This window comes from Thamnophis sirtalis, unplaced genomic scaffold, assembly GCF_051295495.1.
Source record: "Thamnophis sirtalis isolate CommonGarterSnake01/CBP01778 unplaced genomic scaffold, rThaSir2_p1.2 scaffold_7, whole genome shotgun sequence".
NCBI lineage: Eukaryota > Metazoa > Chordata > Lepidosauria > Squamata > Natricidae > Thamnophis > Thamnophis sirtalis.
The window spans coordinates 7,286,920-7,310,709 of record NW_028261387.1 but is presented as its reverse complement, the minus strand read 5'-3'; the positions used below and the strand labels follow the sequence as shown (position 1 = coordinate 7,310,709).

General features: G+C 43.3%; 1 protein-coding gene across 1 annotated transcript in view; it reads left to right on the top strand.

Annotated features, from left to right (window-relative positions):
- Positions 1-23,790, top strand: part of ABCA4 (ATP binding cassette subfamily A member 4) — a 153,924-nt gene that overhangs the window by 6,135 nt on the left and 123,999 nt on the right. Inside the window, exons 4-6 of the mRNA XM_087719273.1 lie at positions 4,126-4,262; positions 6,865-6,992; positions 19,064-19,261. Of these exons, the coding sequence (XP_087575399.1) occupies positions 4,126-4,262; positions 6,865-6,992; positions 19,064-19,261 (463 nt within the window). The remainder of the gene's footprint in view (positions 1-4,125; positions 4,263-6,864; positions 6,993-19,063; positions 19,262-23,790) is intronic.

Sequence of the window (23,790 nt, the reverse complement as noted above, 5' to 3'; positions counted from 1 at the left end):
TAACAACTGGTTCATTGAAAATGTGAGCGCACATGCATGCGCTTATGCGCAGCTTCGACGCATGCATGTTGTTCTGACCCCCCCTCGTCCCACATCAACACAGACTCCAAGCCAAAGATAAGTTACGGCATTTAATTAACAGACAGACAGGTCCTTGGCAGCAAACCGGCACAGACAAGCTTGGGCAGCAATCCAGCACAGATAAGGCTTGGCAGCAATCCAGCCTACCAAGCTCACAATAATGTTCTCCGACATTAATTCCTGCATTGACTTCTGCAAGAAAGGTGTGTGCACAAGCAGTCCTTTTATAGTCTGGAGAGGAGCCTAATGACCACCAGCTGAGTGCAATTACCTCCTGTAACTGCGCAATTGTTCCTGACGCCTATTAGTTCTTCGGTGCCGGGCATCCAGGAACAACTCACTGCTGGCATCCGGCTCACTCTTCCTTGTCTCCTCCCCACTGGTCCAAGGCTCAGGTGCCTCCTGGTGGCCAACCAGCCTCTCTGCACCCTGCTCGGAGTCGGAACCCTGTCCAGGGTCCTCCACCTCCTCCAGAGCCGACTCACAGGGCCCCTCGCTGTCGGAGTCTGGTGGCAGCTCCAACGGCTCCTGCTGGGCCACAACACTTGTGCACATGGCTACTGCTCATGCACGGCTTCCACCACATGGCAAGGGACAACTGACCAAAAACGGCGGTGGTGAGACCCCTCCTGAAGAAACCATCCTTGGATCCAGCCATTTTAAATAACTACCATCCTGTCTCCAACCTTCCCTTTGTTGGGAAGGTTGTTGAGAAGGTGGTGGCCTTCCAGCTTCAACGGGCCTTGGATGAAGCTAGCTACCTTGACCCCTTCCAGTCCGGCTTCAGACCCGGTTACAGCACAGAAACCGCTTTGGTCGCATTGACCGATGATCTCTGGAGGGCCAGAGATGGAGGCCATGTGTCCATCCTGGTTCTCCTTGACCTCTCGGCGGCTTTCGATACCATCGACCATGGTATCCTTCTGCGACGACTGCGGGAGGTGGGGGTGGGAGGCACTGTTTTGCAGTGGTTCTCCTCCTACCTCTCGGACAGGTCACAGTCGGTGTTGGTAGGGGGGCAGAGATCGTCCCTGAGGCCCCTAAAATATGGGGTGCCGCAGGGCTCGGTCTTATCCCCCCTACTATTTAACATATACATGAAACCGCTGGGCGAGATCATTCGGAGGCACGGGATAAAATACCATCAATATGCGGACGATACGCAATTGTATCTGTCCGCCCCGTGCCAACTCAATGAAGCGGTGGATGTGATGAACCAGGGTCTGGAGGCCGTTAGGAACTGGATGAGCGCTAACAAACTGGTACTCAACCCGGACAAGACCGAGTGGCTGTTGTGTTTCCCTCCCAACAATTTGGCTAATGTTCCATCTATCAGGCTGGGGGGTCAAATTTTATACCCCTCAGATAGGGTTCGTAACTTAGGAGTCCTCCTGGATCCACAGCTGACTCTCGATCATCATCTGTCGGCTGTGACCAGGGGGGCATTTGCCCAGGTTCGCCTGGTCCGCCAGTTACGACCCTACCTGAATCGGGAGGCTCTCACAACAGTCACTCGAGCCCTTGTAATCTCTAGGCTGGAATACTGCAATGTGCTCTACATGGGGCTGCCCCTGAAGTGCATCCGGCGACTGCAGTTAGTCCAGAATGCAGCCGCGCGAGTGATAGTGGGCGCACCGCGGTTCGCCCACGTTACACCCATCCTCCGCGAGCTGCACTGGCTACCTGTCGATCTCCGGGTGCGCTTCAGGGTACTGATGACCACCTTTAAAGCACTCCATGGTAGTGGATCTGGGTACTTGAGAGACCGCCTTCTGCCGATTACCTCCCTCCGACCGATTAGATCGCACAGACTGGGCCTCCTCCGAATCCCATCCGCCAGTCAATGTCGACTGGCGACTACACGGAGGAGAGCCTTTTCTGTTGCAGCTCCGACCCTGTGGAACGATCTCCCCGTCGAGATACGCACCTTCACCACCATCCAGGCCTTCCGCGCAGCCCTCAAGACCTGGCTCTCCCAACAGGCCTGGGGATAAGTCCTTAATTTGCCCCACCCGAGTGTTGAATGTAGAATGCATGTTGTGTTTTTACTACTTATCTTGTTTATATATTGTTTATTTTGTATTGTACCCCCTCCCTAATGGTTGTAAGCCGCCCTGAGTCCCCTCAGGGAAAAGGGCGGCCTATAAATTTTAATAAAATACCTTTAAAAAAAAATACCAGCCTTTTGGGGCTTGCTCCGCTCCATCTCTGCTCTCCGGGGTAGCGACTGTTTCTCTCCCCTGTAACTTGAACCAGCTGAGTTCAATTATCTCCTGTAACTGTGTAACTGTTCTTTACGCCTATCTCTTCTGCAATTTAGCAACTGTGAGCTGCCGCTTTCCTCTTAGTCCCATCTGGAAAATGTGCAGTAGCAATAGCAATAGCAGTTAGACTTATATACCGCTTCATAGGGCTTTCAGCCCTCTCTAAGCGGTCTACAGAGTCAGCATATTGCCCCCAACAACAATCCGGGTCCTCATTTTACCCACCTCCGAAGGATGGAAGGCTGAGTCAACCCTGAGCCGGTGAGATTTGAACAGCCGAACTGCAGAACTGCAGTCAGCTGAAGTAGCCTGCAGTACAGAGAAGCAGCATTCAACATGGGGTGGGTGGGGTTAGCTGGTGGTCGATTTGTAGCGGTTCTCCAAACTGCACAAAATCATAACAATCCAGGCCTAGAACCCAGTTTTGTGATCCACACAAGTCAGTGAATAAAAAGCAAAGATAGGCCTTACGTGCATTTTAGTTTTAATTCTTCCTTTTCCAGATAGCAGTCTGACATCCATGTAAGATCTGTCCTTCATCTAAATACTATTTAAATATATAATATCCCAATATTATTTCTTTGTTCGTTAATTTCCAAACTTTGAAATAATGTGTTGATTTTGTGGGGGTTTTCTAACCATTTGTAATGAAATCATTCTATCGACTTGCTTCCCGCTAACCTTCTGTTCATCTCTCTTTCATTCTTATTAAGTAATGCACCAAACAATAATTTAGCCACTAAGAATACTCCCAACAACATTGAATTGAATTGAATTTATTAGGTTTCTATGCCGCCCAATCCCGAAGGACTCCGGGCGGCTTACAGAATAAAAAAGAAATTAAAAGAATTAAATTAAAACAATAGGACACACAAAGTTAAAAAAGAACGCAACAAACACCCAATCAGAAGGCTTGCCGGAAAAGCCAGGTTTTAATGGCTTTGCGAAAGGCCATGAGAGTGGGGATGGCCCGGATCTCTGGGGGCAGCTCATTCCATATGGCCGGAGCGGCAACAGAGAAGGCCCTACTCCTAGGCGCCGCCAGCCGGCATTGTCCCGCTGAAGGCACCCGGAGAAGGCCCATCCTATGTGATCTTATTGGTCTAAGATTAGGCCTCCTCCGAATTCCATCCGCTGGCCAATGCCGACTGGCGACTACCCGGAGGAGAGCCTTCTCTGTGGCTGCTCCGACCCTCTGGAACGAACTCCCCGTGGAGATTCGAACCCTCACCACCCTCCAGGCCTTCCGCAAAGCCCTTAAAACCTGGCTGTTCCGACAGGCCTGGGGCTAAAGAGCTTCTGCCCCCCTCCTCGAATGGTATGGTTGTTGTGTGTTTTAAATTGTGTACTGTTATGTTCGTCTTTTTATCCCCTGTCTGTACCCCTTTCCCTGACTGAATTGTGAGCCGCCCTGAGTCCCCTTCGGGGAAAAGGGTGGCATATAAATGAAATAAATCCAATCCAATCCAATCTAAGGGAGGTATGTGGCAGGAGACGGTCTCGTAGGTACCCAGGTCCTAGGTCAACATTGATAGGACAAGCCACCGTTTATAAACAGAGAACAAACTGACTAAGGGATGGGTGGCTTAGGGATATGAAATATAAATAAATAAATAGGAATGATCAATGAGTTCCAAAAAGCAAAGATGGAAAAGAAACAAATCTTTAACTTAGTCTTATTCTCCCAGTGCTCTGCAGACTGAGAATGGCTGATTTCTACAAGATAGCCAGGAGGAACAGCCTTAAGCAACTTTTACTTCTCTACTATTGTCCATTTCAGTTTAGCAAGAGTATATCAAGATGCTCAAGAGGTATTGCTTGAAATCAGGGAAAGAGACTTGGGTAGATTCTGGGAAGAGCTACGAACCATGACCCAGTTTATGGAAACAATGAGGACCAACCCTGAAAAGATTGCAGGTAACTGTGGATTCTGTTTTCTTTTTTTTATTTCCCTCCTCCCAAATACCAGAGGTTTACATTAAACAGGAGAGAAAACTCCCTTGAGAATTAAAATCATAACAGGGTATGTTGATTGCTGGCAACAAAACAAATGGATCGATATCAAAAGTGGGGGGGGGAAAGAAAATACGGTACTTTGAATATCTCCAACATACAAACAACCCATGGTTTCTCTAAGATTTCTAAAAAATACATGGGGATAGAATTAAATTTGGCCTGTTTAAAACCAAACTTCCCCTTCTGTGAGGCTGCCTGCCTACAAGCACGGTCTCATCTAGGTTAAGAGATAAAGAGAATCAAAAGCTAAAGAACAGGGCGTGGTCCAGGGGTGGGTTTCTCGCCCCGTTCCAACCGGTTCGGTTGGAACGGGGCCAGCGTCGTCCTCGTGCACGCGCGCAGTGCACGCATGCGTACTAGCGTCTGTGCGATGCTCCAGCTGCTCCTGGAGGATCGCGCAGGCGCTGTATGCGTCCTGTGCATGCATGGAAGCGCGGAATTCGTCAAAACCGGGTAAGGAGTGCGGGCGGGCTGGTGCACCCTTCGCCGTTCCCGGAAGTTACTTACTTCCGGGTTCGCCGGCCAACCGGTTCGCGGGGACCGCCGCGAACCGGTTGAAACCCACCCCTGGCGTGGTCTCAGAATTAAGCGGCACTTTCCATAATGTCAACTTTAATCATGGGGAAATACTGGAATATAGGAATAAGAATTGCTTGGTCCATAATATTTAATTTATGATAGCAATCATTCACCATGGCTCCTGGTAAATGATGAAAACCAAAGGATTCGTATCTTCATCACTTTCTATGTGAGTTTAAGGACATTTCTTTTCCCCCCCGTGGTTAAGCAGTGCAGTGTTTTAAATTGTGCTTAAGTTATTCAAAAGAACAAACATAGGGAAACTTCAAATAATCAAGCCACAGCATGTGCTTCCAGTTGATTAATGAGAGATCTACTTTATTTAGCATAATGATTAATCCAGCTTTGGTCATGAGAAACTAATTGGAAGGATTCAGGGCTCCCTACAAGGCGAGATCTAAAGTGACTGCTACTTTCTCTTGGCAAATAAACTGGAGAAAGAGATTCCAAAACTATTTATTCTTAAGTGGCTGAAACCCAACTATACTAGCCCAGTAACCAGGAACAACAAAACACTTGAGCTTTGAAGTTCACAGCACCAGGCCTTTCAGACTTTTGGGTTATCCTTTGAAATCTCAGGGTCTGCATCTTTTGAGCGTGCCAACTCTTTTCAGTGTGCAGAAAAATAAATAAGTGTGTTCCAAATGCCAAGCCTCTTGTGTAATGGGCAATACAACTGTCATTTTGCATTCAGATATTGTTCTTGAAGCCTTCCATGCCGCTTGCTGTTAAATGAAGGCAATTCTTTTTTTTTGAAGAGTGTTTCCCAAACCTCTGGAATGTTCTATTGCAGATAGTCTTCAACTTACGACCATAATTGATCCCCCCCCCAAATTATGGTTGCTAAGCGAGATGTTTGTTAAATGAACGTTGCCCCATTTGATGAGCTTTCTGGTCACTTAGAAAATCTGCACATTGACAAATTTTCCATCTGTAAATCACAAAAGGCCCCACAGCTTGGATCGACACATATGCACACCAATACATTAGGACATCCTAGGTTCTTGGAAAGAACTCAGTGCATATGAAGGTCAATACCAGCTAAACAACATAGAGTTGTGATTTCTCATAGTTATGTGTTCTGACCCCCCTCGTCCTACACCAAAGCACGCCGAGACAAAGATACTTCAAGGATTTATTAACACACAGACTAGATCTTGGCAGCAATCCAGCACAGTCCAGGCCTTGGCAGCAATCCAGCACAGACTGACCTTGGCAGCAATCCAGCCTGCCAAGCTAGCCATGAGAGTTCTCCAGCTCTAGTAAATACGTTGATTCCTGCGATGAGCATGTGGAAAGTAATTCCTTTTATAGTCTTGAGAGGAGCCTAATTACCACCAGCTGAGTGCAATTATCTTCTGTAACTGCGTAACTGTTCTTTACGCCTATTAGCCCTCCGTTGTCGGGCATCCAGGACCAACTCCCTTGTCTCCTCCCCACTGCTCCAATGCATGACGTCAGGATCACACTCCCTTGTCTCCTCCCCACGGCTCCAAGGCTCAGGCGGCTCCTGGTGGCCAACCAGCCTCTCTGCCCCCTGCTGGGAGTCGGAACCCTGTCCAGGGTCCTCCACATCCTCCAGAGCCGACTCATAGGGCCCCTCGCTGTCGGAGTCTGGTGGCAGCTCCAACGGCTCCTGCTGGGCCACAACAGTTATGCATGTAATGCTGGTGTAGGTTGAATCCCTTTTTTGTATTTATGGAGTGTTTTTTAAAGTAGAGTTGAAATATTTTCTCATGCACAGTTTCATATTCCTCAGACAATGCACAATCCTGTTAAGATAGCCCAGTAACATTAACCTCATCTTCCATAAAGGTAGGAATGGGATGAGGAGCAAGTGAATTTGTGTGACTTTGTGGTTCGCTTAAGAATACATTTTTGCTGCATCAACACTTAACAGCGTTCTTACTATTTTTTCACTTAGGAAGAGGAATACGAATCCAGGATATCTTAAAAAACGGAGAGAATCTAACCAAGTTTCTGCTTGAAGATGCAGGCCTTTCCGATACTGTAGTCTACCACCTAATTAATGCCGTAGTGCGAATTGAACAAGTGAGTTGATGAGCTTCTGAAAAATGGGAAGCTTCTGTGTTATGTGGGTTCAGATAGTTACAGTTTTTTCCCACTGTTTGTGTCCAACAATGCTTTTGCTAATAAATAGAACTTAAAGAATAATACTGTATCCCAGAATACGGGTTCTGGGAAGTCGGGGGGGGGGGGAGAAGGAGGAGGGTGGAGGGGTGGAGGGTGGAGGGAGGGAAGGATATACATTAGGCTAGACACGATGTGTTAGATCTCAATGCAATGTGACTTCACATGTATACTGTTTTTCTCTAATTTTTCTCTTTAAAAATAGGATAAGCCAAGTACATTAACATATAGTGGAAATACACCAAGGGGAGGAGGAGTAGGAAAGAAGAAAGATGGGTAGAGAGGGATGGGAGAGAGGGTGGGGGGGAGGCGAAAGGGAAAGGGGGGAGCGGATCTGGAGAGAGGAGTGATAGAGGGCGAGGGGAAGTAGGGTAGCAGGGGATGATGGAGGGAAGATAGAAAGTTGGAGGGTGGTGGAAGAAAGAGGTGTATGGAGAATGGAAGAGGTATATTGGGCTTTTATTTTCTGGGGCATTGTCGACAAGAGGAATTGATGCAATTACTGTTTAATACTGTATGGTGTATACATGTGAGTGTATGAAAATGAAAATGAAAATAAAATATACTAAAGGGGAAAAAAAAAGAATAATACTGTCATAGAAAACAAAATTAGGCAGCAATCTAATTCATTGCATACCACCTGCTTTAAGTGAGGAACATGGGATGCGGTGGCTCAGTGGCTAAGATGCTAAGCTTGTCGATCAGAAAGCTCGTCAGTTCGGTGGTTCGAATTCCTAGCGCTGTGTAACGAATTTGTAGTGCCGTGTAACTTGTCCCAGCTTCTGCCAACCTAACAGTTCGAAAGCAGGTAAAAATGCAAGTAGAAAAATAGGGACCACCTTCGGTGGGAAGGTAACAGCGTTCCGTGCGCCTTCGGCATTTAATCATGCTGGCCACATGACCACAGAGACGTCTTCAGAAAGCGCTGGCTCTTCGGCTTTGAAACGGAAATAAGCACTGCCCCCTAGAGTCGGGAACAGCTAGCACACATGTGCAAGGGGAACCTTTGCCTTTACCTTTAAGTGGGGAACACAGAGAGAAATTGTTTTAGCCACACCTTGGCTATGAGTTGTTCAGGACAAATATAACACAATCATAATTAAAGGTAGGATGCTTTGAAACCTGCTTCAGTAATTTTGCATCCAGATTTCTGGTGAGTCTTTAGTGACATTTTGATGGGGAGAAACCTTCTCCTGGGCCAGGAATGATTCCACTCCCACTCCTTTTAATTTGTTTTCTTTAATGGATGAAGGTGGATTGAAGTCAAAGCAACGAAACAGGGTTTTTTGCCCATTTTTTCCCATGAGTTAGGCGGTTCTGAGAAGTTTGTTTTCACAGATGCATTGAAGCTACTGGAAACTTTTAACATTTCCGTTTTGTTTTGTGGAAATATTTTTTTCCACAAAAATTTCTGGTATGCTGCTGTTTTCCAACAGAACTGTGAATGCAAGCAGAACCAGATCATTCCTTAAATAGAAGGCAGAAGCGCTACGGCAGAAGCGTGACCCGTCAAATGCGTGCACGTCAAAAGCGCACTGACAAAACCGCGGCGAGAAAACAGCGAGATTGAAAGCGCTTCCACAAAAGAGCGCCGACAAAAGCATGCCCACAAAAGCGTGATTAGGGTTAGGGTTAGGGTTAGGGTTAGGGTTAGGGTTAGGGTTATTACCTTGTTTTCACATTGTTTGTTGATGGCGCGCTTTCGTCGGCGCGCATTTATCGGCGTGCTTCTGTGTGCGCGATTTCGACCTCGCTGTTTTCTTGCCGTGGTTTTGTCGGCGCGATTTTGACGTGCGGGCATTTGTCAGTGAACCGGGCAGAAGCACTCCAATCACTACATGCCTATTGACTGTCCATTCTTAGAGGTAACATGGTTTTGTCTGCAAAAACTGAGAGGACCTCTAGGGTGGCAGGAGAGAGAAGATATATAAAACACTAACTTTGGGGTCTAATAGTCTTCTGGATTTTTGAAATCCAGGGTTACGTCAGTCTTGTGAGATAGACCGGACACGAAGCATGCCCAGATGAACTAGTTCAACTTTATTAATAGAATCTTGCAAGTTAGAAGGTACATTTCTTCCAGTTACCTTTACAAACCAAGAAACTAGGGAGCAGAGATGGTAATCAGCAAGTTCTGATCAGTACCAGAGAGCGGAAATTTTGAGTAGTTCAGAGAACCAGCAAATACTACCTGTGGCTGGCCGTGCCCCATCTATTCTCTGCCTCCTAAGTCCCAGCTGATTGAGAGGGAATGGAGATTTCACAGTATCCTTCCCCTGCCATACCCACCAACCCACGCCCACCAAGCCATGCCACACCCACCAAGCCATGCCCACAGAATCGGTAGTAAAAAAAAATTAATCCCACCACTGCTAGGGAGATTCCCTTTTGAGATGTTTGCTATGCCCACATTCCTGCTGTGGGTTAAGTTGTCCCCTATCCAACCATTACCCTGGCTGTGGCTCCCCACCCCACCCCGTCTCCCAAGGTCATTCCCACATACCATTACATCATGGCCCAGACATTCCTTTCTCTTGGAGAACAAAGTTGCGTGTGTGTTGAAAGGTTCCATAAACCAGTTGTTGGCATTTGGCATGATGGAAGAGTTAACCAGATGGACAATTGAATGGAAAAGGAGGCACTATCGTGTCTTTCAGCTCATGCAGTAAAACGCCTTGATCTGGCCCTGAATGGATCCCAGATTTTTTCAGTAGCAGAAATGCTAGAATTCACAATCCCCAACTCTTCACGTCAGCAGGGCAGAGGTGAAAGGGCATTGCTGGGGCATTGTCACAGGTGAATTGAGTGGGCCCTTGAAAGATAGCTCTCCTGTCTTGAATTCACACCGAACAATAGTTATTTTGTTTTCTTCTTTTTTAAAAATTCTTTTACTAGAGAATTGCAGCCCCTGGTTATTCTGCACCCATCTTCTCCTCATAGCTGACTTGCGTGTGACTACAGCAATTGGCTCTTGTGTGGCTGGGGAACTGGGAAAGGAATGTGGTGCAAATAATTGAGGTCTGCTGAAACAGATCCGTGGTACTAAAGCCTTTCTTAACTGAGAAAAGAAAGACAGTGGCTGAATGGCACAATTCCTCTTTATATATTTTTTCTTTTTTGCTGTTGTTAGATAATGCTCAGAAGTGGGAAGTGCGTGTGGTTATTTATGGCCAGCAGGAGATGGAATTAATGAGCCTGCCTTTCACTCTGTTAGTTATTTTTTTTTTCCAAATTGTAGGTGGTTTGTGTGACTTTTGTTGAACTGTTCAGCTGATTGGATTCTGACTGGTGCTGTAGGAAACTCCCTCGCAGCTCTTTTATTCGTGCAGAAGGCAGCCAGTGGGGCGGGGGGGAGTTCTATGTAACATGAATATTAGTAGTAGCCTATGCCGGCCTAAACTAATCCAGTAAATAACATTTGATTTCTCATTGTAAACGAATAATACAGGTAGGTGCATGGCTAACTCACCTTGAAAAAAATACCTGTTTGAGTTCCTCTGATCATCTTTAAAAATATTTTGAAAGTCTTTGAAGACACAGTGATGCATGTAAAAGAGGGTTCCCCGACAAATGCGCGCTCGACAAAAGCGCGCCCGACGAAACCGTGGCGACAAAACCGCGAGTTATAAATCACACCGACGAATGAGCGCAGAAGCGCGCCGACAACAGCGCGCCGACAGAAGCGCGCTCTAAACCTAACCCTAAACCTAACCCTAAACCTAACCCTGAACCTAACCCTAAAACTAACCCTAAAACTAACCCTAAAAGTAACCCTGAACCTAACCCTTACCTTAACTTAAATCGCGCTTCTGTCGGTGCGCTGTTGTTGGTGCGCGGTTGTGGGCGCGTTGATGATGTCACGGTTTTGGCGACACGGTTTCGTCAGCGCGCTTTTGTCGTGCGCGCATTTGTCGGGTCACGGTAAAAGAGTTTCACTGAAATCCTATCTCCCTCTTATGAAGTCATCAAATTTGCAGATGACACCAAGCTGGCAGGAATAGCCAACACTCCAGAAGACAGGCTCAAGATACAGAAGGATCTTGACAAATTTGAACATTGGGCGCACTATCTAATAAAATGAAATTCAATGGTGAAAAGAGTAAGGCTCTACATTTAGGCAACAAAAACGAAATGCACAGGGACAGTATAGGTGGTACCTTGCTCAATAGTAGTAACTGTGAGAGGGATCTTGGAGTCCTAGTGCACAACCATTTAAATATGATTGCACAGCAGTGTGCAGCAGCTGCCAAAAAAGCCAACACAGTTCTAGGCTGCATAAACAGAGGGATAGAATCAAGATCACGTGAAGTGTTAATACCACTTTATAATGCTTTGGTAAGGCCACACTTGGAATACTGCATTCAGTTCTGGTCGCCACGTTGTAGAAAAGATGTGGAGACTCTAGAAAGAGTGCAGAGAAGAGCAACAAAGATGATTAGGGGACTGGAGACTAAAACATATGAAGAACGGTTGCAGGAACTGGGCATGGCTAGTTTAATGAAAAGAAGGACTAGGGGAGACATGATAGCAGTGTTCTAATATCTCAGGGGTTGCCACAAAGAAGGGGGAGTCAAACTATTCTCCAAGGCACCTGAAGGCAGAACAAGAAGCAATGGGTGGAAACTAATCAAGGAGAGAAGCAACTTAGAACTGAGGGGAAATTTCCTGACAGTGAGAACAATTAATCAGTGGAGCAGAAGTTGCCTCCAGAAGTTGTGAATGCCCCAACACTGGAAGTCTTTAAGAAGATGTTGGATAGCCATTTGTCTGAAATGGTGTACGGTTTCCTGCCTAGGCAGGGGGTTGGATTAGAAGACCTCCAAGGTCCCTTCCAACTCTGCTATTGTAAAAAACCTATTTAAGTGCTGTGCCATATCAGAATCTGAATACAGGTAGTCCTCCACTTACAACAGTTCAGTTAGTGACTGTTCAAACTTACAACAGCACTGAAAAAAGTGACATGACTGTTTTTCATGGTTATGACCTTTGCAGCATCCCCATGATCATGTGATCAAAATGTGGATGCTTGGCAACCGATTCATATTTATGACCATTACTGTATGTTCCAAGGTCATGTGATCTCATTTTGCATCTTTCTGACAAGCAAAGTTAAAGGGGAAGTTAGATTCACTCAACAAGTGGGTCACTAACTACCGTATTTTTTGGACTATAAGAGGCACCAGAGTATAAGACGCACCATGATTTTGAAGAGGTAAATTTTAAAAAAAAGTTTTTGTGCTCTGCAGGCCTCCCATACTCTTTGCACACCTCGTTTTTTGCAAAAAATACAGAGCTTTGGAGCTTGTAAAGTGCTCCGGAGGGTTGGGGGAGGGGGCAAAAAATGGCCCATTTTTTGCTCATTTCTGCCCTCCCCAGCCCCCAGGAGCACTTTGCAAGTCTCCCAAAACCTCTGCACATCCATTTTTTTGCAAAGGGAGCGGTGTAGGCCAAAAATGCTGTATTCAGTGTATAAGATGCACCTAGATTTTCACCCTCTTTTTTGGGGGGGGGGGAAGGTGTGTTTTATACTCTGAAAAATACGGTAATCAACTGTAGTGATTCGATTAACAATTGGGGCAGGAAAGGTTGTAAAGTGGGGCAAAACTCACTTAAGGAATGTCTGACTTAACAGATATTTTGGGCTCAATCATGGTCGTAAGTCAAGGACTAACTGTCGAGAAAAGAGGGTTTATCAGTTCTTGTTAGAATAAAATCCCAATATTGCTATTAATACAGATGATAGATCAGGATAAACAATATCTCCCACAACATTGGCACTGCTGTGGAGAAATTGCACTAAGCGGTGCCTTAATGAGCCGAGGTGGCGCAGTGGTTAGGGTGCAGTACTGCAGGCCACTTTAGCAGACTGTTATTTGCAGTTCAGCGGTTCTAATCTCACCGGCTCAAGGTTGACTCAGCCTTCCATCCTTCCGAGGTGGGTGAAATGAGGACCCGGATTGTTGTTGGGGGCGATATGCTGACTCTGTAAACCGCTTAGAGAGGGCTGAACGCCCTATGAAGCGGTATATAAGTCTAACTGCTATTGCTATTGCTATTAACGCTCCAAACCGTCCCAAAATACAACAGTTCCTTCCTGCTAGATCTAATAATTGATTAGGCGAGTTCTGGTAGGAATAGATGATGCTCATATCGGGCTGTGGCTGCACAAAAACTTTTCCTTGTGATTTCTGACTTTGGATTCCCTGTTGTATGAAAGAGTATTCTCCTTTATGCATTCTAAAGTATCAAACTTATTTGATGCACCAATTGTTTTTTCAACTGACTGGCATATACGGGGATTCCATCTGGGAACATGTATGCACTGCGACTCTCTTTCTGCTTGAAAAATAGTATCTTATTGTGGATGGTTAAGCCAAAGTGCACGGATCCTCCAGAGAGCAAGACATTGCTCTTGTCATGGGATGTTCTGATGCTTCTTTGCCAGGGCTAATAATATATCCTGTTTCCTCTTCCAATCTCATTCTAAGGAAACTATGAAAAAGAATGGATAGTCCCAGCCATGCTGTTTACAAGTGTTTCAGTCTTCTGTGAAGAACTGCAGGGCTGACCTCGTAAGCACCCTGGGAGCGCAGGAAATGACACACGCTCACACATAAAAGCTCAACCTAATCTGGAGGCCAGCTAACTGAGAAAATATTTTGTTTCTCCTTCTCAAAAGTGCTTGCTGAACAATGGCACGCCGATAAAATTACTGGAATGCATTTCCCAACTGCTGCTTTCAGGTTACAAGAGAGATAACGGAGCTGTTTCTGACTCATAGGAAAAGCTGGGCTGCAAAGAAAACCAGATGGGTGGTTTAAGAAGAACATTTTTTGAATTGGGGCTTCATTTAAAGTTCTATTGTAGAAATGGCATTGAATGACTTAGTAATCTCTTTCAGCAAATCAATATTAATACTCTTTTTCACTAAGGTCTTTTAATATTAAATTGCTCTGTTGGCCCTGGTTCCGTAAAGAATGTCCATAGAATAGTATTTAGACTTTTATTTCCACTTTTGAACCAGAAAATATTTTGAAATGTACCACAACATCAGAGGTGGGTTCCTACCAGTTCGCACCAGTTCGGTAGAACCGGTTAATCAAATCTACCAAACCGGTTAGAAGAGGTTCCACCAGTGGACCCGGAAAGCAGGCCACACCTACAGAAGAGGTTCTAAAAAATTTTGAAACCCACCACTGCCACACACACACACACAAACACACACACACAGACTCACAAAGAGAGAGAAAGAGAAAGAAAGGAAGAAAGGAAGAAATAAAAAAAGAAAAAAAGAAAGAAAAAGTGAGAGAGAGATGAAAAAAAAAAGGAAAAAGGGACAGAGAGACAAAAGGAAGGAAAGAGAGAGAGAGAGAGAGAGAGAGAGAGAGAGAGAGAGAGAGAGAGAGAGAGGGAGAACACATGGCCGACAAGCCACTCCTGCCTGGTCACATGGCCGGCAAGCCACTCCCACAAAGGAGGCCACACCCACATACTTGTGTGGTTCAGATGCCAGAGTTTCTGAGCTAACATTTTGGTTGCTAAGCAAGAGCGTTGTTAAGTGAGTTTAACCACATTTTACAAGTTGGCCACGTCCTCCCAGTCACATGGCTGGCAAGCCACTTCCACCCGGTCACATGGCCGGCAAGCCACTCCCACCCAGTCACATGGCCAGCAAGCCACTCCCACCTGGTCACATGGCCAGCAAGCCACTCCCACAAAGGAGGCCACACCCACAGAGTAAGTTCGAAAAAAATTTGAAACGCACCACTGCACAACATCTACAAATCACAAAACAGAAATGCTCAAGATAACCTAGTAATTCTACCACTGCTTGAACATATCCTGCCATATTGTCCCAGTATTTTCTTGGCAGAGATATGGATTGTGATTCCTTACTTCTTCTGGGAAGTATCTTAAACATCCTAGTCCAGTCTACTGCCCTGGGATTTCCGGGTTGTCTCCCATCCAACTAATAAAAGGATCTTTTCCTAGTTCCAACTTCATTTCTTGATGGGGATCTAAAATACTTGCCTACAAGACAACTGTGGCAGTTACACAAGTACTATTCTAGCTTCTGGAGGTAACTGCATTAGTCACTTTTCTTTCTTGTCCTACTGACAAGATTGTGAAGTTTTATTTCTTTATCAGAAGTGAAAATAATATCAGTATTATTCTGCCACATATTCTATATTCTTGTAGAAATGTCACATAGGATACAATCTTAAGTGTCTGATAAGATTAAACATGAACAACATTGGACAGGATTCCATTTTTCACATTCTTAAACTGCAGGATGATTTTACCAACTGCTCCCTCATAAGGAGGTGAATCTGGGTCAGGTAGAGCAATAAACTACCAGCAAAGTGTTATCTACTTCAAGATGAGAGAAAAAGGTATTCTAAGGTACAGGTAGTTCTCAGTTCAAGAACACGTTCTGTTCCCAAGTTCTGTCCTTAGGTCAAATTTGTAGGGAACTGGTTATTGCAGTACTGTGTAATGAACTTGAATCACTATGTATTTAACTTGATTTTGCTATAAAAGCTCTGTTCTTAATTATGGGTTATTCTATCTATCTATCATCTATCTATCTATCTATCTATCTATCTATCTATCTATCTATCTATCTATCTCTATCTATCTATCTATCTATCTATCTATCTATCTATCTATCTATCTATCTATCTATCTATCCATCCATCCATCCATCTATCCATCCATACATCCATTTAATCTATTCATGTAATCTATTCATCTGTCTGTCTACCTGTCCGTCCATCCTTCCTTCCTTCCTTCCTGTCTGTCTGTCTGTCTGTCTGTCTGTCTGTCTGTCTGTCTATCTATCTATCTATCTATCTATCTATCTATCTATCTATCTATTATCTATATCTATCTATCTATCTATCTATCTATCTATCTATCTATCTATCTATCATCTATCTATCATCTATCTATCTATCTATCTATCTATCTATCTATCTATCTATCTATCTATCTATCTATCCATCCATCCATCTATCTATCCATCCATACATCCATTTAATCTATTCATGTAATCTATTCATCTGTCTGTCTACCTGTCCGTCCATCCTTCCTTCCTTCCTTCCTTCCTTCCTTCCTTCCTTCCTTCCTTCCTTCCTTCCTGTCTGTCTGTCTGTCTGTCTGTCTGTCTGTCTGTCTATCTATCTATCTATCTATCTATCTATCTATCTATCTATCTATCTATCATCTATCTATCTATCATCTATCTATCTATCTATCTATCTATCTATCATCTATCTATCTATCATCTATCTATCTATCTATCTATCTATCTATCTATCTATCTATCTATCTATCATCTATCTATCTATCTATCTATCATCTATCTATCTATCATCTATATCTATCTATCTATCATCTATCTATCTATCTATCTATCTATCTATCTATCTATCTATCTATCATCTATATCTATCTATCTATCTATCTATCTATCTATCTATCTATCATCTATCTATCTATCTATCTATCTATCTATCTATCTATCATCTATCTATCTATCTATCTATCTATCTATCTATCTATCTATCTATCTATCATCTATCTATCTATCTATCTATCTATCTATCTATCTATCATCTATATCTATCTATCTATCTATCTATCTATCTATCTATCTATCTATCTATCTATCATCTATCTATCTATCTATCTATCTATCATCTATCTATCTATCTATCATCTATCTATCTATCTATCTATCTATCTATCTATCTATCATCTATATCTATCTATCTATCTATCATCTATCTATCTATCATCTATCTATCTATCTATCTATCTATCTATCTATCATCTATCTATCTATCTATCTATCTATCTATCATCTATCTATCTATCATCTATATCTATCTATCTATCTATCTATCTATCTATCTATCATCTATCTATCTATCTATCATCTATATCTATCTATCTATCTATCTATCTATCTATCTATCTATCATCTATCTATCTATCTATCTATCTATCTATCTATCTATCTATCTATCATCTATCTATCTATCTATCTATCTATCTATCATCTATCTATCTATCTATCTATCTATCTATCTATCTATCTATCATCTATATCTATCTATCTATCTATCTATCTATCTATCTATCTATCTATCACCTATCTATCTATCTATCTATCTATCTATCTATCTATCTATCTATCTATCTATCATCTATATCTATCTATCTATCTATCTATCTATCTATCTATCTATCTATCTATCTATCTATCTATCGATCTATCTATCGCTATCCATCTAATCCATCCATCCATCCATCCATCCATCCATCCATCCATCCATCCATCCATCCATCTATTCAATTTCTATTAGTCACCCAGTCAAAGACTCTGGGCGGCTTACAATTAAAAAATACATTACAATCAAAATACTAAAAGCATTTTAAAAGAATAAAAACAATGGAAGCATCCAAACTAAATATACGTAGCCAAGATATTTGGTCAGTTAGCAACACAGCCAGGAAACTGAGTCCTTAACACATTCAGCACCCCAGACTCAGGAATACAGCCAGGAAGTTATGACCTTAAGAAAGGCTAACAGAGTTGAACTGTTCTAATCTCCCAAGAGAGGATGCTCCATAGAGCAGGGGCCACTGCAGAAAAAGCCCATCTTTTTAATCCCTGCCAGCCGATACTCTTCGGCTGACAGGATCTTCTGCAGAACGACCAATCTGCTAGATGTGATTGGACAGACAGAGATTCTTGGGAAAAGGCAATCCCTCAGGTAAAACGTTGAACATTGTACCTTGATTGGACTTCTATCTCCTCTCACCTGCGTGTGCTGCAGTTTGTTGAGTTGAGTTTGAGTTTTAATAAATTTATATGCCGCCCAATCCCGAAGGACTCCGGGCGGCTTACATAAAAGCAATAAAAGGAATATTCAAAGTTAAAAAGTAAAAGACAAGTTAAAAGAGATACAACATACACTCAGCCTTCATGGGGATGGACCTCATTCAAGAGGTCAACAGCCCCAGGCCTGCCGGAAAAGCCAGGTCTTAATGGCTTTACGGGAGGCCGCGAGAGTGGGGAGGGCCCAGATCTCTGGTGGTAGATCATTCCATAAGGCCGGGGCAGCCACAGAGAAGGCCCTCCCCCAAGGAGCCACCAAACAACATTGTCTAGTTGACGGCATCCGGAGGAGGCCCACCCTGTGGGATCTTATCGGACACTGGGAGGTTTGTGACCATGTACCTGCCAACACAACCTTCTCATCTTTCCAAGCTCTCTTTTTTATGTATTTTAAAATACTGCGTTGGCTTTTTAAAAATGGGAAGCTAGCATGTTGCAAAAGAACACGTTGTCCTCCAATATAACATTCGTTTCCAACAATGCCTCTGCGCTGCCGAGGCATTCTTAGATGATATCATAATAGAATGATGGGTTGGGGTGTTAGGGGGGAGTGGGGAGTGGGGATATATAGTATGTGTTAGATTTTAAAGTAACGCGACTGCACTTGTATACTGTTGCTCTTTAATTTCACTGTAAAAATAGGACAAGCTGAATATATTAATAGATAGTAGAAATACATCGAAGGGAGGAGTAGAGGGATAGAAGAAAGAGGGGTAGAGAGGGTGGGGGAGAGGACTGGAGGGAGGGGGAGAAGGAAGGGAGGGAGTGTATCAGGAGAGAGGAGTGGTAGAGGGGGAGAGGAAGTAGGGTAGAGGGGGATGTTGGAGGGAAGATGGAAAGTTGGAGGGGGGCGAAAGAAAGGGTGTATGGAGGGTTGAAGAGGTACATTGGGTTTCTATTTTTGGGGGGTATTGTTGACAAGAGGAATGGCTGTGTTTATTGTTTAATGTTATATGGCCCTGGTTATGCACAGTATATATGTGACTGTACGAAATGAAAATGGAAAATAAAAACACATGTACAACAATAGAATGATGGGTGACTACGATTTGTGTTTTATCCACAGTTCGCCTTCGGTGTCCCAGACTTGACTTTGAAAGATATAGCTTGCAGCCAGAAGTTGCTGAATCGTTTTATTATCTTCCGGAGTTCAAGTGGCTTTCAGGCTGTGCATAGAGCAATGTGTGCCCTTTCCCAGGAGAACTTGCAAAGAGTGGAAGACTCCTTATATGCAAACGTGGACTTCTTTAAGCTTTTCCATTTGGTAAGTTCCAGCCAAAGGCTTTTATCTTTTTACTAATGGGAATGACAGTGGGGGTATGGTTCTTTTGTTTAAACCAAGTTCAACAGAGTAATTTTTTCATAGAGGATGAAATTAAAATATTTATTTATTATTTATTATTTATTATTTATTATTTATTATTTATTATTTATTATTTATTATTTATTATTTATTATTTATTATTTATTATTTATTATTTATTATTTATTATTTATTATTTATTATTTATTATTTATTATTTATTATTTATTATTTATTATTTATTATTTATTATTTATTATTTATTATTTATTATTTATTATTTATTATTTATTATTTATTTAGCCAAGGTGGCGCAGTGGTTAAATGCAGCACTGCAGGCTACTTCAGCTGACTGCTAGTTCTGCAGTTCGGCTGTTCAAATCTCACCGGCTCAGGGTTGACTCAGCCTTCCATCCTTCCGAGGTGGGTAAAATGAGGACCCGGATTGTTGTTGGGGGCAATATGCTGACTCTGTAAACCGCTTAGAGAGGGCTGAAAGCCCTATGAAGCGGTATATAAGTCTAACTGCTATTGCTATTGCTATTTATTTATTTATTATTAAAATTTATATGCCACCCAATCCCGAAGGACTCTGGGCTGCTTACAAAAGAAAAAAAAAAGAGAAAGAAAAAAAAGGAGAAAAAAAAGACAGTTTAAAATCACAACATGCATTCATTCTAACTGGGGCTGGACCTCAACAATGAATGGAACAGCCAGGTTTTTACAGCTTTTCTGAAGGCCGTGAGAGTGGGTGAGGTCCGGATCTCTGGGGGTAGTTGATTCCAGAGGGTCGGAGCAGCCACAGAGAAGGCTCTCCTCCGGGGGCCCGCCAGCCGATACTGTCTGGCTGACGGCATCTGAAGGAGGCCCAATCTGTGGGATCTTACCGGCCGCTGGGAGGTATGTGGCAGTAGGCGGTCTCGAAGGTATGCTGGCCCTAAGCCATGTAGGGCTTTAAAGGTAATAACCAACACCTTGAATTGCGTCCTGAGACCAATCGGTAGCCAGTGCAGTTCGCGGAGGGCAGGTGTAACGTGGGTGCACCTCGGTACACCCAATATCGCTCGCGCGGCCACATTCTGGACTAGCTGCAGTCTCCAAACGCTTTTCAAGGGTAGCCCCATGTAGAGCGCGTTGCAATAATCCAGCCATAAATAAATAAAGTAATGATATAATTATTGTGTGACAGGGTCAGAGGCATAATCAGGACCTATAAGAGTCCTGGCAGCCATACCAGAGCCGAGGTGGCGCAGTGGTTAAATGCAGCACTGCAGGCTACTTCAGCTGACTGCAATTCTGCAGTTCGGCTGTTCAAATCTCACTGGCTCAGGGTTGACTCAGCCTTCCATCCTTCCGAGGTGGGTAAAATGAGGACCCGGATTGTTGTTGGGGGCGATATGCTGACTCTGTAAACCGCTTAGAGAGGGCTGAAAGCCCTATGAAGCGGTATATAAGTCTAACTGCTATTGCTATTGCTATACCAGAGAAACTTCAATTGAAGAACAAAGGGGAAAAAATGAGATTAGAGGACTATATTCTATTCCATCACTCACAAAGAAACAAATTGAATTCTACCTACTATATTTCAGCCAAAAGGGAAAAGGCTTTGAGAGGCTGGTGGTATTGTGCCACTCATGGCAATTTTTTTCTCTTTATATTAATAGTGAACATTTCTCTGAATTTGGAACCTTGCATTGCCAGAAAGGCTATGCAACAGAGGCATAGATGTGGAATCCCAAAGTTTACTGATGTTTTAAAAAAATGTTTAGGGAAATATCCTGTCATAACTACCTAAAACACTCCTTAGTTGAATTTGTTATAAGTTCTGCGGTGTATGTGTGATTTAATCCTATAAATACAATTTAAACAGCCTAAGCTGCATCTTCATTCATGGTACTTTTTAACCCAATACTCTAATGAGTAGAATAAAGGAAATATTTTGTACAGGAAGCTTAAAGGCTTATCTCCACAACAGCATATGTTCCTTTAAAAAAAAAAGGCAAGGAAAGAGGTGGGACAATCACTGCAAAATCCACATTGGCAGCTTTTTCCTTTGTTTTGACATAGATGAGGGCAAAAACTTTCCTCCAACAGATATTTTGGCTGGCAGTGGATGATGGAAGTATCCTGAGAATACCAGGATAAGGGAGTCCAGAGGACTAAATTAGATGCATTGTGATTCACTTGATGCATTAGATTCATTTCTTCCCATAAAGTGATACTTGAGAGAGACTTGAGAGACCGCCTGCTGCCAATCACCTCCACTAGACCGATTAGATCCCACAGATTAGGCTTCCTCCGAATTCCATCCGCAGGCCAGTATCGACTGGCAACTACCCGGAGGAGAGCCTTCTCTGTGGCTGCTCCGACCCTTTGGAACGAACTCCCCGTGGAGATTCGAACCCTCACCACCCTCCAGGCCTTCCGCAAAGCCATTAAAACCTGGCTGTTCCGACAGGCCTGGGGCTAAAGAGCTGTTGCCCCCGTTTCGAATGGTATGACTGTTGTGTGTTTTTAAATTATGTATTATTATGTTTCGTTTTTTATTTTTGTCTGTACCCCCCCTTCCCTGATTTGATTTGTTAGCCGCCCTGAGTCCCCTTCGGGGGAAAAGGGTGGCATATAAATATAATAAAATGAAATGAAAATGAATGAAATGATAGAAGTTTTACTCTAAGGGATGTTTGAAAGATATATAAAGCCTTCTCCTCACATATCTTTCCTCTCCATCCCAATATCTCCAAAATTTCTTCTTCCTTTCAACTCCAACATTCAGGGTGTTTTGACTGAGTAATATGGGCATGCAGGGTTTCTAATTATTTTAATAAAGGCAATGCTGCCTTCTTCATTTTCAAGCATTCCGGAAATGTCTGACTTCACCTTCTGTATCTGGGTTGGGCAAGCAGTTTTGAGAATTGGCCCAATACATTTGGATGGCCCCAAGCTGGCAAAGGGCTGTAATATGGAATAGCTCAAAGATCATTTAGGATGGAGAAACATAAAAGTTTCTTAAACCATTCCAGAAAAAGAAATGCCTAAAAATCTTCCACTGCAATTTGTACAACATACTAAACTTTAAATTTGGCTCAACAAAATATAATTCCTATGTTTCCTTAATATTCTTAATCCAAGAAAATAAATTGGTTAGTCTCACAGCATGATGAAGCCACAAACTATCCAATCACTTTAGCCCAGAGGTGTCAAACCCGTGGCCTGTGGGACGGATGTGTCATGCGCTGGCCATGCCCACGCCCAGTTTAGTCAAAGGGGAGAAAAGTCACGATACGTCACATAATGATACTGTGACCATGTGAGTTTGACACTCCTACTTTAGCCCAATCTAAGATGTTGTATAAATACAAAATTGTATAACACTGGTTTGCCCCAAAGGAGGACTTTAATTCTTCAAGTTATTGGGGGAGAAATAAATTGGATGGATAAAGTGTTCTGGATGATTTTGAGAATAGATTTCATTTGCTTATTCCTGATCTAGTTCCTCTGCCTTTTTGGTTTTTTATTAAAAGAATACTTCGACAGGTACATGCAGAAAAAGTAGCTGCATTCATCACTCTAAGTTACACTTAGATCAACCCCCAACTACACCTGATAAATTACTCATAGCTGATGTGGATTTCCCCCCCCCCCGCTCCTTTCTTGACAAATCCAGCAAAATAAGTGGAAGGAATGTATGAAATACGTTGAAGAGATGGACATTAAAAAAATAAAACACAGGATACGAAGGGAAAAGGGAAGTTACATCATTGGAACAAATGGATCGATGGATTAGAGTCTCTGTGGTTTGGGGATCAAAAAGAGAAGCAATTTATAGTCAAAAAGATAATGAGATGTGTGGTGGGTAAATTGGAGAATTTCTAACACATCTTCTTCTTGGAAAAAAAAAGATTAAATTAAAGACACCAGGAGTGAAGGGGGGGGGAGATTTGGAGCATGAGTCAAATGGTGGGTGTTGCATGAGACATTCATTAGAGAATAAGAGAGTTTTGTCTGGCAGAGGAAAGAAGAGCTGAAGGAGGCAAGGGACCATTTATACTTGTCAGAGTCATCACATTCTTTAGATTTTATTCCAGGAGGGTACCACGGACTCGTACCAGGAATGGATAATGTGGGCAGAGGCAATAAGCCAAGCTTGCTCTGTCAAGGTGCAATGAAGGAGAAGGAGGGGAAGGGCCTACAAGAGGCCCCCTGCAGTATTCCGGGTATATATTTGAATCAGCTTTTGCCTTTAGGTTAACCCCATGTTTGGAAACTTTCCAGAGTGAGCCTCACACTCACTCTATTCTTCTATTGTATTGAGAGTTCAGATGGAGTACCCTAAACGCCCCAGGGCACTTTCGGTTGCGAGCCCTTCTACTGTATACAATGAGTGCGAAACGCCAACATGCCTTTTCCCCTAAAGCTGTCATTTTGTTAGGGTTTCTGACAGCTGAAGCATTTTTTTGGGGGGTGCAGGAGAAGCCTTTCTCGTCAAC